This window comes from Cryptomeria japonica, chromosome 7 (genome assembly GCF_030272615.1).
Source record: "Cryptomeria japonica chromosome 7, Sugi_1.0, whole genome shotgun sequence".
Lineage (NCBI taxonomy): Eukaryota > Viridiplantae > Streptophyta > Pinopsida > Cupressales > Cupressaceae > Cryptomeria > Cryptomeria japonica.
Genome location: NC_081411.1, coordinates 296,321,995 through 296,340,116, shown reverse-complemented (window position 1 = coordinate 296,340,116; position 18,122 = coordinate 296,321,995). Strand labels below are relative to the sequence as shown.

General features: G+C 36.7%; 1 protein-coding gene across 6 annotated transcripts in view; it reads left to right on the top strand.

Annotated features, from left to right (window-relative positions):
* The window catches only part of LOC131048585 (protein ILITYHIA), a 212,581-nt gene that overhangs the window by 27,161 nt on the left and 167,298 nt on the right, over window positions 1–18,122 (top strand). For all 6 annotated transcript variants that reach the window (XM_057982586.2, XM_057982589.2, XM_057982588.2 and 3 more), the window contains exons 3-11: window positions 14,841–15,220; window positions 15,499–15,630; window positions 15,872–16,253; window positions 16,537–16,683; window positions 16,794–16,978; window positions 17,112–17,238; window positions 17,497–17,570; window positions 17,732–17,808; window positions 18,001–18,037. In XM_057982586.2, the coding sequence (XP_057838569.2) occupies window positions 14,841–15,220; window positions 15,499–15,630; window positions 15,872–16,253; window positions 16,537–16,683; window positions 16,794–16,978; window positions 17,112–17,238; window positions 17,497–17,570; window positions 17,732–17,808; window positions 18,001–18,037 (1,541 nt within the window). The remainder of the gene's footprint in view (window positions 1–14,840; window positions 15,221–15,498; window positions 15,631–15,871; window positions 16,254–16,536; window positions 16,684–16,793; window positions 16,979–17,111; window positions 17,239–17,496; window positions 17,571–17,731; window positions 17,809–18,000; window positions 18,038–18,122) is intronic.

The following is an 18,122-nucleotide window of genomic DNA, read 5'->3' as shown; positions in this document are numbered from 1 at the left end:
AAGTTTTAGCGAATTTGGCATTTAATGCAATTTGAAGGATATTGGCGCCTAAGTACGGGAAGAATAAGGGATATCAAACAACATCGCTCTGGTCCCTTGGAGAGGGACAGGAGCGAACTTGTCTTGGCTTTGTATTTCTTGCTTTTTACGTTCAAAGTCTTATCTTGGACGTCCAAAATAGCATTCTTACTTGGAATTTTATTGTGACCTTTGGGAGGAGCTTGTTTTAAAACATTTTCGCCCTGGTCCCTTGGTGAGGGACAGGAGCGATCTTACCTTTTGTCCATGGACTTTGTCTTCCAAATTGCCAATTCATGATGTGAGGTAGGCAACGATCATTATCGCTCGTTCTGTGCATGTCTTGCTTGCTTTCTCAAGGCAAAATTGACCCTCTTAGGATTTTCGCCTTGGTCCTCCAGTGAAGGACAGGAGTGATTTTTGTATTTGTGCTTAAGATAGTTGATTTTTAGGGTTGATTCCTTGTTCATCGTCCTTCGAAGGACATTTTTAACTTTGCATATCCTTGCCTTGACGTGGTTTTGGAAGGGAATGGTTGTTTTTTATGAAATCGCCTTGGTCCTTGAGTGAAGGACAAGAGCGCCTTTTAGTTCTTGGTACAAACCCTTGATCGTGTCATCTTTAAATCACTTTCTAAACGTAGAATATCACTCCGCCTTCCATCTTGAGTCTTTGAAACGAAAGTGGCATTCTAAAATTAGGCATACTTGAAGATTTCGCTCTGGTCCCTTGGTGAGGGACAGGAGCGCCTTAGCCATTTTCATCAAGTCTTGTGGTCTTTGCAACTTCGTCCTTCCTTGTAGCACTTTAAATATCATTGCCATCTTGTGCCTTGGCCTGGATTCGTCTAAATTTAGAGGGGAAGACATGATGATGTGTTTTTCGCCCTGGTCCCTAGGAGAGGGACAAGAGCGCTTTGGCCATCATGAGCTCACTTATGTTTTGCAAACTTTCAAAATTATCTTCAATGGATCGATCATGCCTTCCTTCATTCATGTCAAACTTGAAACTCGCTTTACCTTTGCCCAAAATTTGTCTCTTGAGAAAATCGCTCTGGTCCCTTGGAGAGGGACAGGAGCTTCCTTTTGAAAATCGCTCTGGTCCCTGGGAGAGGGACAGGAGCGCCTATTGCAACTTGGGTCGATTTTCTCCATTGTGGCCCATTCAAGTTATATTCAACGAGCAAAACATACTTCCCTTGTCCTCCTCAAATTGCGAAATCACTTAAATCTTGCAAGGATAATGCAAATTTGGAGTTCAAGCTCCGGTCCTTCTGTGAGGGACAGGAGCGCCTTTTGTCCTCAAGGCCAAAAGTTCAACCTTTCATTGCTAACGACTAAGTCTGGATACTCCATTATGCTTGCTTCATCTTTCCTTGCATCCTTGATGCTCCAGTTCGATCAACCAAGGCCAAAAAATGATCTAAGTAAACCATTTCGCCTTGGTCCTTCAGTGAAGGACAGGAGCGATCTCACCCTAAACCTTAAAAGCTTGTCATTTCTGAGTCTTCAAAATCTTCAAAATCTTCAATTCACGTCCGATCATATCCCCTGGCGACCCTGCGCAAAACAATTAAAACAAGTCAGTAACCAAGATGCACCAAATATCATTTTCGCCTTGGTCCCTGGGAGAGGGACAGGAGCGATTTTACCTCTATAAGCCAAAATATCCAAAATTTAGGTCTTGAATCACTTCACAAGGCATAATTAGGTCATTTCCAAGGCCAGGAATCAGTTATCAAGCCATCAAAAATTTGGTCAAAAATTACCCAGACAAAAAAAATGCACAATTCCATCATTAAAATGCTAACACTTAGACAAATTTGAATGTGCCCTTAAAAACTCTGACTGGACCTATCCTGAGACATACCTGACCTTCTTGACAGGCTCATCCTATTTCAAAATTTGCAACCCTCGGGAGGATGCTCAATAACCTTCAAAAACCTGACTAGACTCGGCCTGAAAATATCCAATAGAAACCCCTAAGGCTTAACCCTAGTCTAGACAACTCACTCACTTAATCAAAACCCTAAGAGCAGAGAGAAGAACAGGCGAAACAAAAGCAAAAAGAGGGGGTCCCCATTTTAATGGGGCGATGTGTGAAATGGTCACAACAGGGAGTTAATCGACAAAACAAAGTAGAAGATTTTTTCAAAAAATCGGGAAAAAATCAAGAAAAAATGGGTAAAAAATCGGATTTACAAAAAAAACATAAAAAATTGTAGAAAAACAATTAAAAACTACCTTTTTTTTATATTTAAGGTCATTTCCATAGCATAGAGATATTGTAGGCAAGTAAAATAGACACTTCAACACATGAATTGTAGAAAATAGATACTCATTGTATTAAACTTATAGATACTAATTGTTTAATACTAGAAAGTTAAGCCAGATGAGTATTAAACTTATAGATACGTATGTGTAAATTACACATTCCTGTTTACTTCAGTAGCAGTAGAATTTGTAGTTTATTGGTTGTGTATATGTATGTGTATGGTTGTGTATGTCTGTATGTTTGTGTGTTATATGTATCTAGTATAACACACAGACATACATAAATACGTATAACACACAAACATATAGACATACACATGTATAACACATAAACAAACGTACATACACAGACATACACAAACATATGTATACTAAGTCACAAGGTTCAAATTCAAGTTCGTAAAAAAATTGAAAATAAATTCGTGATTAAAGTTGTCTTATATAAATTTAAATTTTTAAAAATATACATAATATATTCACAAAATTATAATTTATAAATATTAAAGTAAAAAATAATTATAAATATTAAAGTCTAAAATAATTATATTAAGTTGATAAATTTAAAAAATTAATCTAAATATTTAAATTTGTTTAATTATTAAATGTTAATATTTCAAATAAATAAATAAATAAGTAAAATAATACTAAATTTAAATATTTTAAACGATCATTTTAAATTTTTTTTTAATATAAGTAAAATAATATTTATTTTTAATGGACATTGATTATTAAAATATAAAATATATGTTTGAAATGTTTTTAAACTTTATGAAAGCCTAAAAACATCTATAGATAAATCAAAAACTTCCTGAGCAGATTGCAAGCTTGTGGATTTGACATTCAACGTGAGGCTCGATTCACAACAACTCCTCTCACAGCTCACCCACCATTTTTTTGCTATCACGAGTTTGAGAAATTCCGTTTTCAAAAGCCCTAATAAAAACTTTTATTCTTTTCCGTACGAATGTATTGCAAATTTTAACGAATTTTATTTAGTTTTAACCAGTTTTACTGCAAATTTTAACTAATTTCTTCGACCCCAAGCTGAATGAATAACCTACTGCTGCGCGCCACCATAAATAGCAATTTTTGTAGATTTTTTAGGGTTTTCGCAGTAGTTTTCTGTTTTGTGGGCTTTGTGTGATTTTTATTGGATTAAACATGTGTTTTTTTCGTGATTAAAATGTGAAATAATCGTTGACCATTGGTAAAAATCGTTGACCGATTAATTCCGATTTTTTAGGGGAAAAAATCGGCTCCAATCCGACTCTCGATTAATTAGGTATAATCGGGTTTTTTCCCAATTGTTGCTTCTTTGAATAAGATAATAACAAATCTTACCTCCAACTCATCAAGAACTTTGTCTCTCAAATCACGATTAGGTGCCATCTTATCAATGCATGCAATAACACCTGCCATGGCCTCTTTATTAGCCTTAAATATATCAGGGAAGTAGAATTTTGGGTTCAAGAAGTAGGCAAAGGCATGTGTATTAGCTAGTGGAGTTTGTTTGTCCATCTACAATCAATGATGTGCCAAATGATTTTATATTTTCTCTTGTTTCCGCTATAGTAATCTGAAATGGCCTTTTTGGCCCTATCCATGGCCTCATAAATGAAACCCATTGGCATGCCCTCTCCATCCACCATACAAAGAATCCTAACCAAAGGTTCAACCACCTAAAAGAATGAAAACAAATTTTAAATTATTACAAAATTAAACTCTAAAAAACAACAAATAAATTATCTTGTACAAAGTTTATGTTTGTGTTTGTTACTTACCCTGATCAACTCCTCTCCGTTTTTGTTGAATGTGTCATCAAAAACTATACTTACATTCTTCTCCCCATCATTTTTTTTGGTTGAATGGAAACTCCAACCAAGCATCAGACACAAACACTTGCTTGAGATGAGAATGACACCAAGAATGCTTTGCAATGTGAGAAAGTGGCTAGCAAATTGTGTCACTCTACTAAAGAAAGGACCCAAGTATGGTTGTAGTTAAATTTGGTAACATTTTTAGCATTTTCCACCACAATTTTTACCCATCCAATCATCTCAATTTCCTCTAACAAGAAGTCCAAGCAATGTGCAGCACAAGGAGTCCATGAAATTGTAGGATGCCTCTCCATAAGTAGTCTACCTGCAGCTACATATGCAACTGTGTTGTCTGTGATAACTTGGACAACATTCTCAACACCAACCTCTTAGATCACCTTGTCTCATAAGTTGTACAAAGTCTAAGCATTTTTGATTTCACATGAGAGGCATCTATTGATTTTAGGAACACCAATGCACCATTAGAAGCCACTAAAAGGTTCAGGAGAGTCTTATTCCATCCATCTGTGCATCCATCCGATAAGATGCTGCATCCTTTTCTCTGCCAATTTTTTTTTTGATCATCAATCGCAAGATATGTATTTTTTATGGCTTCCTCTAGCTATGGCCCACTAAAATATCAAGCTGTTGGGGTCTTAAACCCCTTACTTGCAACTATCAATGTATTCACTAGACCTTCTCAATATGGGCTGTTCGCCACATTGAAAGGTAAATTATTGTAGGACCAAAAGTTTGCTGCTGCCATCCTAGCCTCCTAATGTTTTTCTATATTCCAACTAGTAGCTTCAAGTGAAGGTTGTGCTCCTGGAACATTGTGTGGAACAAAGTAATTTGGGGCTGATGAAGGAATCTAGCTAGTAGTAGAAAAAGAACCCTCAGGATTCTTACCAAAAGATGAATGTAAATGACAGATGCTTGGACTTGGGCCACCAAGGGGATCTGCTGGCGTAGAAGTGGATACATTGTGACTCATAATTGCTGCTAGTGCTTCCTTTGTCTTTTGCTTTTCTTCTTTTCTCAACTCATACTTAGCAAGAAGGGCCTTCATCTCTCTAACCATCTTCGGAGTAGATGCACCACATATCTCCACATTTGTCCAAGTATTTCGACGAGATGATATTTTAATCTATTAATACCCCCTATCATCCGTTTACTGCATTCAGTACAACTGACCGGTATCCCATACTTCCATGTCGGGTCTCATCTACATGGTCTTGACTTAAATGTTGACATTGCTGTTTCAATGTGAAAAAATTAGAAAAGCAGTAGGGTTTTGCAAAAAATAGCAAAAAATTGATAATCAATCATTTGAAAAAAATAGAAATAAAAAGCAAGCTAAGAATACTAGGAAATAGGTTATAAAGGGAAATGGAAATTTTTTTGCCAGCATTTCCCCCCGTTTTTCAAGATTTTTCTGATTTTCAATTGAAGAAAACAAAAAAAAAAGAGAATAAATATCACTTGTGTTGATTTCGATCTCATATGCTTCTCTTCTTTGCTTCTTCCAACCCTATTTGTTTTGGACAAGAAAACCCAATTTTAAAGCTGTTGGACGTCCCAACTAGATGTGAGAGTTCCGCATTAGGACTCGTGAGTCCGAGTCTCATGCTAGGACTCGGCAAGTTTTCCCAGAGTTTCTCTAAGACTTGACTCACGAGTCTTTGGCGAGTCAACTCAGCGAACCTTAGGACTCAAGTCCTGCGAGTCTTTGGAAAAACTCGCCAAGTCCTCAAACTATGATTATTAAAGAATTTCGATCTTTTAGACTATTCCATTAATGTGCGAGCTTTGAGAAGCGGAATTAATAAAGAATTTTAATGAAGTCACGTATTTTGATGATTGTGTGGGTATGAATTTTAATGCCTGGTGCATTAATTCATATATTACATAAAAATTGTCACAAGAGCATTATAATGCAAGATATATAACTCCACTTTTTCAACAAATAAAACTCAATGCAAGAATTATTTGTATCTCATAGCCCATGTTGTCATCACGACCACAGCCAAAGCTGTCCAAGTACGAACTTGTAAATTTACTAATGATTGGTAAAAGATCAAGCGCTTATGCCAAGGATTGGTTTTTGATCTATGATTTAATACTCTCTTTGTTGGATTGGAATATTTTGCTCCAAGCTATGTGGAATTATGGTTATGCCATATCTAAAACAACCTATCACTATGTAGAGTTGGCATTATTGCATATCATGTGACCATGTTTGTATTTACATAAACACTAGTCTGCTGTTAGGACTGAATGTTTCTCAGTGCTACCATATTCATAAATTTTAGGTTGTTCAATTCATTAGTATGCATACTTAATCATTACAGTCTCGCACAGTCATTGATATGCAAATCTTATTTATTGGTTGTCAGTTTATGTTGTGAGCATGGATTTAATAGATATGCATAGAAGTTTATCTTTCAGATGGCAATGCGTTCAATGGTATGGAAGACTTTTTTTATTTTTATCATACTTGCCCCCTTGATATGACCATATCACTCTCCAAGTGCTTTGAAAGCTTCATTTAAAAAACTATGGCATATGTTTTGACAAATGCTTGCTGAATCCAAAGGTGTCCTGAAAGAAGAATATTTTGAAATCATTGGGTGAAACTAAAGTAGAAAGAAAGAAATTGTTATATTTTCAGATCTGATCAAAGGAAGTCATTGGCACTTTAAACTTTAAAGTATGACAATTTCATAGCAAGTCTAGTATTAAACAAATCCCAAGAGCTGAAGTGTAAAACTAAAGTAATGAAACAACACAAGTAATAGAATGATCCTAAAATGAGTATTTGCTAGGCTAACTGGAAAAGTTGAGCTCTATGATCTATGTACAAATAACCAAGTGAAAGAAAAAGTACTCGAAAGAATGCAAGAAGAGATGTTGACGATGACCAAAGTAGGATGCCGAAATTGACTCTATTCCATGTCAAAGTTTGGAGTAGAAGGATTGACTGTTTCATGCTTTGTCACAAAATGACAAATACAAGTTTTGATGATATACTTAGGAAATTTATTTTAGCAAAGAGGATTTGGCTAATAAACCCTAATGAACTACTCCCACTTACATCATCATTGGCAAACCCTTGGAGGTAGAGAGAATTATTGCTTGGATTGTGGATGAGTGAACCAAATGGTCCTCAATGTCAAAGAGTAGTTGGCCATGAATACTGCAAATATGGAAAGATTGGTGAGACTGGGTGGATCTTTTGAAGGGAGAATGGCGTTTCATTCCATCTTTAGGTGAACCTGCAATAACAAAAAGGTATGATGCCTTTAGTTGGAAGACATTGAAAGAGTGAATGAGGTTGATGGTCTTAAAAGTATCATGTAAGGATTGAAGAATAAAGTAAGATTCTCTCAAATGTTCACCTTTGGTTGGGATAATGAAATAGTTATATCTCTCGTGAATCTCATAGTAGATACTGTTGTTTGTAACTAGGGTTATGTATGGGTTTGGATTGCCTTAAGGCAACATCCGAACCCCCTTTAGGTCCGGGCCCTATCCTAGGGTAACGTGACTCTAATATATGCCCAGCCCAATCCTAAACACACCCCACTTAATTAAATTAGCGCCAAAACCCAAAGGAGGCCGACTTGCAATCAAGGATTAAAATGTGTATAAATAAGAGACATTTGCAAGTCAATAATCATCATTTTGGAATCTTATGCAAATGCGAATTAGCTCTGCTGCTAAGGTGCGAATTCTCCAAGAAGGGTGCGAACTTAACTTCAAGGAAGAGTGTGAACTTATCTAGTTTTGTGCGAAATTGTCCAAGAGGACATAGTGTATTTTGATGCAAGTTTGAAGCATGCGAAGTGACAGATCTGATATGTGAAGATCAGATTGAAGCTAAGTATTGTACTTATGATTTAGAGGAGACTATATAATCTGACCTGTGGGTCTTTCATGCTGGGTTTTTCCTCCTTGGAGGTTTTCCCAGGGTATGCTTGTTTGTCTGCTGTTTTATTTCTGATTTATGTTGGCTTATTAAATACTGCAAATCTGATTACAATCTCGGGCATAATCAATTATGTTGGCTTATTAAAATACTGCAAATCTGATTACAATCTAGGGCATAATCAACTATATAAATCTGATTAACATACCTAGGGTATAAAATTACATGGTATCAGAGCTGAGGTGTCACTAACTTCTGATTTTAGCAAATCAATTATTGCATATAGTTGTTGTTTGTTTTCAGATTAAAAATGTCAGGTTTGAAGGCTGAAGATAGACTTGAGGGAGCCATTGATTTTGCTGCTTGGAAAGTTCGTATTCTATTGATCCTTGAAGAGAATGACCTACTGAAATTTGTAGAAGAAGAAAGGCTGTCTCCTCCAGAAGACGCTGAAGAGCTGAAACTGTTCAAGAAAGATTCCCTCAAGGCTAGAAGGATCATCATTGAGTCCATCAAGAATCATCTTGTCATTGTCATATCAAAGTTTGTATCTGCCAGAGAAATGATCAAATACTTGGAAGGGATGTATGAAGTCAACAATCTCAGCAGGGCCCTTGCTCTAAGACAACAACTTCTTCACATGAAAATGAAAGAAGAAGACTCAATCATAGCTTACTTCATGAAGATCAATGAACTAAAGGACAAGCTAAGCACTCTTGATTGCCAAATCTCAGATAAAGATCTTGTTATGATTGCATTAAATGGTCTACTTGATGAATGGGAACCATTCATTCGTAGCATTGGTGGAAGAGTCGATCGTCCCAACTTTGAGCGTCTTCAATCTGATTGCATCGAAGAGGAATCTCGAATTGAGTTAAGAGGAAAACTCAAGAACTCTCTCAAAGATAATCATGTTCTCTTATCTAAATCTAGGAAAGGTGGTCATTGGAAGAAAGAGAAGAGAAGCAAAGATTTTAGATCCTCCTCCTACGATCCAAGGAAAAAGTCAAGAGATTCCTCTCACATTCGTTGCTTCAGATGTGACAAGTATGGTCACTATGCCAGAGATTGTCAGAATGACCCAAAGGAAAGGGAAGCCAACTTAAATGAAGTTGCCGAACAAAGTGAAGATTACCTTCTTATCTCTGCTCTATCCAGCAATGTTCCTACGGACAGCAATACGTGGATACTTGACAGTGGTGCCTCCAGACACATCTTAGGATTTCGTGAGCATCTCTTAGATCTGATTGAAAAAGACACCAATCTTCATGTAGTAATCGGTGATGATGCTCGATACTCGGTAAAAGGTTCTGGCACTACCTCTTTAAAACTAGACTCTGGTATTTCCTTACAACTCTGTGATATTCTCTTTGTACCTGGTATTAAAAGAAATCTTATTTCCATTTCTGCTTTAGAAGATAAGGGTTTGCAAATAGCATTTTCTGAAGGGAAAGTACTCGCTTGGCCTAAGAAATCTAATTTCAAATCTGCTCGTATTATTGGAAATAGATGTGATAGTTTATATAAGCTTGCAGCTATTCCAATTCAAGCTCTCATTCATGAGACCCCTGAATCATGCGAGCTATGGCATAGAAGATTGGGTCATCTTCACTTTCAAGCTCTTCCCACTCTCGGTAAAATGGTCAAAGGTATGCCTAAACTCAGTTTATCTCATGATGATGCTTGTAAAGGTTGTGCAATGGGTAAGAATGTAAAGAATCCTTTTCATAAAAGCGATAGTAGGGCTAAAGAAAGGTTAGAGCTTATTCATTGAGATTTATGTGGTCCTATGTCTGTAGCATCTCCTAGCGGTTTCCTATATTATGTTATCTTCATAGATGATTTCTCTAGGAAAACATGGATCTATTTTCTTAAATCTAAAGAGTCTGAAGAAGTCCTAAACAGATTTAAAGAATTCAAAGCTTTAGTTGAAAATACTACAGGAAATCGAATTAAATGTTTGAGGTCTGACAATGGAGGTGAATACTCCTCAGGTAGTTTCTATGACTTTTGTGTTAACACAGGAATTAAGAGGGAGTTCTGTGTTCCCTATAACCCTCAGCAAAATGGAGTTGCTGAAAGAAAGAACAGGACCATTGTTGAAGCTGCAAGAGCCATGATCCATGATCAAGACTTGCAACCTTTTCTATGGGCGGAAGCATCCAAAACCGCAGTTTATATTCAAAATAGATGTCCTCATCACGTCCTAAAGGATGTGACACCTGAAGACACCTTTTCAGGAATTCGGAAGCCCTGTGTATGTTCATGTGCCTAAAGAAAAACGAACCAAGTTGGATCCATCTGGGAAGAAAGGCATCCTAGTAGGATACATCGAATCTTCCAAAGCCTTCAGGATCTACATTTCAGGTCAAAGGTATGTTGAGGTAAGTAGAGATGTAACTTTTGAAGAAGATATTGCTTTCAAAAGATCTAAAGGTTCATTAACCAACAATAATGATATGGTGATGGAAAAACAAGATTCAATAGTTGATGCTAACCCTGAGTTACAGGAGGAGTCTACTGACCTTCCAGATCAGGGAGTTCAGAATGACCCATCAGAACCCATGCACTCTACCGATATACCTCAGGATATTGTGATTTGCAAGAAGTGACCACTTTGGGTTAGAAATACGATTCAAGATGCTAAAGGGTTTGCTGCTCCCAGAGGAACCTTTAGAAATAGCAAGAGTTTCCAAAATCACGCCAACTACATTTCTGTGATGTCCATTATAATTGAGTCTGAACCTCACAATATCGAAGAAGCTATGTCCCATCATGCTTGGAAATTAGCCATGGATGAAGAGTATGGGTCTATCATCAAGAATGATGTCTGGGACATTGTACTCAGACCCAAAGGTAAGTCTATTGTTTCCTCTAAATGGTTGTTTACAATTAAACATAATGCTGATGGTAGTATTGAAAAATATAAAGCTAGGTTTGTAGCACGTGGTTTTTCTCAAAAGGAAGGAATAGATTATGAAGAAACCTTTGCCCCTGTTGCTAGATATACTTCCATTAGGTCTATAATAGCTATTGCTGCAGCCAAAGGTTGGGAGCTGCATCAAATGGACGTTAAGACAACCTTCCTTAATGGTGTCATTGAGGAGGAAGTCTATATTGAGCAACCAGAAGGTTATGTAATCCATAAAAGAGATTCTCATGTTTGCAGGTTGAAGAAAGCCTTATATGGGCTCAAACGGGCTCCTCATGCTTGGTATGAAAGAATTGATAAGTACTTGCTAAGTTTAGGATTTTTCAAGAATGATGCTGATGCTAACATTTACTTGAAAGTTTATAATGATGAGATGCTTATTTTAGTTTTGTATGTGGATGATTTATTTCTCACTGGTGAAAGTAAATTAATCATAAGATGTAAAAAGGAATTAGCCTTAGAATTTGAAATGAAGGACTTAGGTCTAATGCATTACTTCCTAGGGTTAGAAGTATGGGAAAGAGCTAATGAAATCTTTTTAAGTCAGGGAAAATACACTATTGATATTTTGAAAAGATTTAGAATGATAGATTGTAAACCTATGCGTACTCCTATGGAATCTAACTTAAAGAAGTTAAGTGTTTCTGCAGCTAACTTTAATTTTGCAGATCCCTTTGAGTACAGGCAGTTGATTGGCTCCTTGATGTACCTAGTCAATACTAGGCCAGATATCTGTTATGCTGTGAATGCTCTCAGTCAGCTCATGAGCTCACCTAAATGTGTTCACCTGGTTGTTGCCAAGCATATTCTAAGATACCTGCATGGCACGATTGGTTATGGGTTGAAGTATTCACTTAATACCCCAATCCTCTTGGAAGGCTACTCAGATTCAGATTGGGCAGGAAGTGTCAAGGATAGGAAAAGTACTTCAGGCATCTGCTTCAACTTGGGCTCCGCAGTGATCTCTTGGGCATGTAGAAAGCAATCTTCGGTAGCATTAAGCACTGCAGAAGCTGAGTACATTGCCGTATCTGTTGCATCCAGGGAAGCAGTGTGGCTTCGTAAGCTCCTCGTTGGACTATTTGGTCAAGCTAGTGATCCTACCACCATTCATTGTGATAATCAAAGCTGTATAAAGATGTCAGTAAATCCTGTATTTCATGATCGGTCCAAACATGTGGAAACGCACTATCATTTCATTCGGGATATGGTGCAGAGAGGCGCCATTCATCTAAAGTACATCAGCACAGATGAATAGATTGCTGACATCCTCACCAAACCTTTATCCAGAGTGAAGTTCGAGTACTTCAGAGATAGACTTGGTGTCATGGAAAACGGAACCCTGATTGAGAGGGAGCTTCAATCTCAGTGACTATTTGTAGCACTTTGAATCGTTCCTTGCTTGTGTGCAAGAATGAATTACATCCAATCTATGCTTGTGTGCTAGACGGATAATTGTAATAATGTAAAGACGCACTGGTGTATTACACTTTCTATGCTTGTGTGCTAGAACCATCCTATGCTTGTGTGCTAGGTGGAAGATGTAATTCTATGCTTGTGTGCTAGATGGAACTTAAAGGTTCAGATTATGTATTCTCCTCCTCCCTAGTTAAGAGGGAGTGTTGTTTGTAACTAGGGTTATGTATGGGTTCGGATGTTGCCTTAACTAGGGTTATGTATGGGTTCGGATTGCCTTAAGGCAACATCCGAACCCCCTTTAGGTCCGGGCCCTATCCTAGGGTAACGTGACTCTAATATATGCCCAGCCCAATCCTAAACACACGCCACTTAATTAAATTAGCGCCAAAACCCAAAGGAGGGCGACTTGCAATCAAGGATTAAAATGTGTATAAATAAGAGACATTTGCAAGTCAATAATCATCATTTTGGAATCTTATGCAAATGCGAATTAGCTCTGCTGCTAAGGTGCGAATTCTCCAAGAAGGGTGCGAACTTAACTTCAAGGAAGAGTGCGAACCTATCTAGTTTTGTGCGAAATTGTCCAAGAGGACATAGTGTATTTTGATGCAAGTTTGAAGCATGCGAAGTGATAGATCTGATATGTGAAGATCAGATTCAAGCTAAGTATTGTACTTATGATTTAGAGGAGAATATATAATCTGACCTGTGGGTCTTTCATGCTGGGTTTTTCCTCCTTGGAGGTTTTCCCAGGGTATGCTTGTTTGTCTACTGTTTTATTTCTGATTTATGTTGGCTTATTAAATACTGCAAATCTGATTACAATCTAGGGCATAATCAATTATGTTGGCTTATTAAAATACTGCAAATCTGATTACAATCTAGGGCATAATCAATTATATAAATCTGATTAACATACCTAGGGTATAAAATTACAGATATGGCATTTAAAAATAAAGTGATACTAAGCTCCTATCTCTTTGTGGAATATGGTGGTCTATCTCAACTTGAAATTGGAGAACAATGATCTACAATTTACAAGAAATGTTGAGCATAGAGAGCCATCTTGGGGTGGAGAAGTGGTGGCATGGGAGAGGTCTAAATGAACATATCTATATATCAACTTCTTCTTGTGAAGAAGTTGATTGAGAGTTTGAAAGTTGTTCTTTATATATGTTCATATATATAAGCTAAATGGTATTTAATGTCAAAATGTAAAAAATATTTCAAAATCGATTATATTAGTGCCGTCTCCCCGTTTCCCCGTCCCCTTGCCCCCCCATCTGGGAAACTCGGGGTAACATATCACAGATGTCTTTGATCTTCATCAAATGTTCTTACAAAGACATCTTCTCATCCATCATGATTGAGAAAAGCGTATTTTTAAAGAAGGTCTTGCCTATATCCGACGTCTCAACAAATCTCGGAGGTGCTTTCAAATCTCCATAGAGGTTTTACCTGTTTTAACCACTGGAAGTATTTCATCTATAACTGATATCTTGATCAGCATGGTGGCTTCTTGTGAACATGATGGATGATTTGCAATGAGAGTGGATAAAACCTGAGCAAATAGTCTCATTAATTGTTCTATGGAATGAACAAGTGATTCCACCCCTTTGTTTGGGTAATTCATCTCAAGCCTTTCCCAGTCTGATGGTTTTCTAGTGCATGATTTTGATTAGCTTTCCTAATTCTACTTGGGTAAATTAAAAAAACAGGTAGCAGGAGAGGAGATCTTTGCAATATGTTGACCTGCATTGTCATAAAGATAACAGACTTGAGAAGCACAGTCATGAAAGTGAGTTTCTAGTAGGGAGGTTTTATCTTGGGAGGAGAATACACCAAAAGGTCCAGGAGTTCATGAAGCCTGTGGTGAGGGTAGATTAGTCGAATAGTAGCACTAAGTTCTTCCTCATTTGTTGGAATTTCTGATATGAACTATTACTTATCCATATCATACATTCTGTGAGTTTGCAGTTGTGAACTATACTGGGTAATATTTAATTGTTTCCGCAGTGTTTCATTTTGTCGCTAGGTGACTCACTATGAATAGTCAATGCAACTGAAGACATATCTCAGCTAGGTGACTGCATAATAAACTTTCCATAGACTGTAAAAGTTTGTTATGCACTTCAAAATCAATAACTGATGGCTAACCACAATTAGTACAGAATAGTCCGAGTAATCAGCAACATATTTCAATATTGAAGCCTATAACAGCCTGTTGTCTAAAGAACATCACAAAGGAAACCAAAAAAGTATTTGATGGCACTTCTGGCTTTTACTTTTTGTATTTCAGAGTGGCATGAATTCTGATGTTCATGTGTTTTTGATTGAATAAATTCTGTCATGCATATGCTTGTCTTATTTCATTTTCCTTAACTTTTTCACATTACCTTTAAGTTTTTGATAAACGTATTCATTGTTGTGAGCTGATTCCGATGAAAATGCAGGAGAGATAAATATTGATTGTGCTACACTATTGGTTGATGTAATTTTAAAGACATTATTTATATATGATGATCGTCCATCTCAAGTAGCTGTGGAGGATGTCATATCAAAGGCTCTAAGAGAACCTGTATTTGTAAAAGCCTTTGCTGGGGCTCTTGTTCAATCTGCAGAGAAACATGTAAAGGCTGGTTTAAATCTAGCATGTTACAAGCTTTTTAGATGGTCCTGTCTGCTGGTTAGATTGAGTCCATCCATTACTACATCAAAGAATGCCTTCACGAGAATTGCTTCTGTACAAGCATCCCTGCTTTGTGTGCTTCTACAGCCATCAATACGCTTACGCAGGGCTACCAAGAGAGTCTTTATTCATCTCCTTAGTGAGGTGAGCTGTGAAATCACACACATTCCTATTTGTAATTCAATCTTCTCTATTTCTGTGCATCATGGATGTTATCTTCAGAAATGATTTCTTCATATTCATAAATCTTCTGGACATCACAGAACTTCTTTTATCTCATTTATTAAGGGTTTATGTCCAAAACAGGTTTTCATTTTGCCAAAGTTGTTTAGGAATGGAATTGTAGGCATGGCATTTATTGCATGCCACTCATTTGCTTACAAACCTATCTTCTTATAATGACAATGTTTTCTTTTTCTCAGGTGCCAAGTTTATTCATACTTTATGTTGGAGAGCTGCAGAATGCAACTATCAAAATGGAATACAGCTCAGGGTTAATTGCAGTGTTATTAGAATATTGTGCAAACATTTCTCCTTTGTTTGAAGAACACAGGGTTGGTATTTGTTTCTAGACTTTGCTTTTTACTAGGTCTTTTACTAGAGGAGTTTCTGAACATTGAATCGTGTTCTTGAAATTGTAAATATTTGAATGCAACAAAAAATGTTTTAAGTAAACAAAGATTGGTATCTATTTACTGTTAGATGGAGAGTTTTTGAAATATACACAGTTATAAAACAAAACTGTGCTACATGGCCATCATTTCCTAATGCTTTTGAGTATTTTTAAATATGCAGACAGGTTTCCGTGAGCTGTACCTCAAAATTGTTCTTAACTCAAGGGAAAGACCTCCAAAGACACTCACTGAAGCTTTTCAACCGCTTTTCAAGCACATGGGGCATGAGGATTTTGGAAAAATAGTGGTGCCAACTTCTATAAAGATGTTGAAGCGCAATCCAGAGCTTTCCCTTGAGGCTGTTGGTGTCCTTCTAAACTTAGTAAATCTTGACTTGAGCAAATATACTGGTGATTTTCTGCCAACAGTTCTACAACAGGCTCGTCACAATGATGAGAACAGAAGGAAGGAGGCTTTGGAGATAATTAAAAATCTAAGCTTGCAGTCCAGTGATCCTGATGCTATAGTTACTATGTTCAATTCCGTAAAAGGAATAATTGGAGGTTAGCAGACTTTAAGATCTTTCTTTATTGTTCCTTTTTTCTATTTATTTACTATTTACTAACCAAAGTAACTCTCACGTGCTTAAAGAAGCTTTAGGTAAACTTAATATCCTTATTTGGGCCTTTTTACTCTTTCTTTTGTATATCTGCTGGACCTAAAGAAACAGGAAACGGATCAGGTCTATGTATGGATGCACTGATAGTTCATACAGTTTTGATGGTCTACAACTGAAGTATTAACTCAATGTAGTTCTATATAATTGCAATGTTACCTTTTTTGCAGGATCGGAAGGGAAATTAGCATTTCCTTATCAAAGAGTTGGAATGTTTAATGCAATCCAAGCTTTATCAAATGCACCTCCTGGCAAAGCCTTAAACACTCTGGCCACCTCTGCATCACTCTTCTTGATTTCCACTTACAAAGAAGATGGTCTATTTCTTACTGATCAATCAATTTTTTGATTCCTGATATTGGCAGGTAGAATTATTCATTGAATTCAGTTGAATCTAATTTACCTGCTACTGGACCCAAATTTGCAGGTAATGAGGATGTTCGTCTCTCACTATTGTCAGCCCTGGGTTCTTGGATTCTAAGATCAACAGAAGGCATTGTAGAGAACGCTGCATCGTTCTTTATTAGTGGACTCAAAGAGAAGGAAGCCCTACGGAGAGGACATCTTCGCAGTATGCGAATGGCATGCAAGAACATGGAAATTTTGATACGGGTAAAGTTTGCTAGCTAAGCTCTTTGGGTTAAATTCTGCATTACAATGATGTTATAGATCAATTTTTAGAGATTTATTACACCTATTCTGGATTTGAGTTTGAAGATATTATATTACTTGATTGTTTGCGTAGATGCAACCCTTGGTAGAGCCATTACTTCAAATTGTTAAAAGTGGTGCTTCAAAGCCTGCACAAAGAGTGGAGGGAATCTATGCTCTGCTTCTTGTGGTAAAGATCGCAGCTGTTAATACAAAAGCTGGTAAGCAATACTTGATGGGAATTTGAAATTTGATAAATTATAGTTCAATTTGTGCCAGATTAATTAAATGAGGTTGTGCGTTGTTAGGGTTATTGTTACTTACTTTACAATATTGGGGAAATAATTCTCTTCTTTATAATGGAGAACCTGAATAGTCTAACCTCTACAGAACTGTATTTAATAATCCATCTCATTTTGTATCAGCTTTATTTTAGTTTTTCGTGCCATAATTATGGAAAAACATCACTTGAATTGCAGATGACATGCTCATAAAAGAGAAGATCTGGCAGTTGATCTTTCAATCAAATTCTTCTCTGATTTCCACTACTGTGGTAGGTTTTTAATTTTGCCCTGTGTATTTGAACCTGCTGTTCAACTTTAAATGTTCAAAAGAATGTTTTATGTTATGGTAACCTTAATATTTAGTCTTCTGTATCATCTTCTCATGTTTCTATTGCTTTTTTCTTGTTCATTGAACTGTATGTCATGCCAGGCTTCAAAATTTGCTGTAGATGATTGTGTGGCTTTTATGGATCTTGTTGAGGTGCTACTTTTGGAGCATTCACAGAGGTTCATATGCATAGAATGCTTAAACTATTTTATGACTTCCTTGAGCTAGATGAATGATTCTTTCTATAAAATCAATGCCTTTTCTATTTGAAGATGAATACTGTGACTTATGACTCATTAAAAATCTTTGATCTGAGTATTGTTTACTTGAAATTGTGAAATGATGCTAACAAATTTCTCTACCATCTCTAGAGTGGCTGAATCCACACAATCAAAACAGCTTTTACAAGTAAGTCTGATGTTGATGCTATTTTTGATTTTTTTGTGTGATTTCAAATCTGGGCAGCATTTACAGTTATTCCTTGCCTGATGTT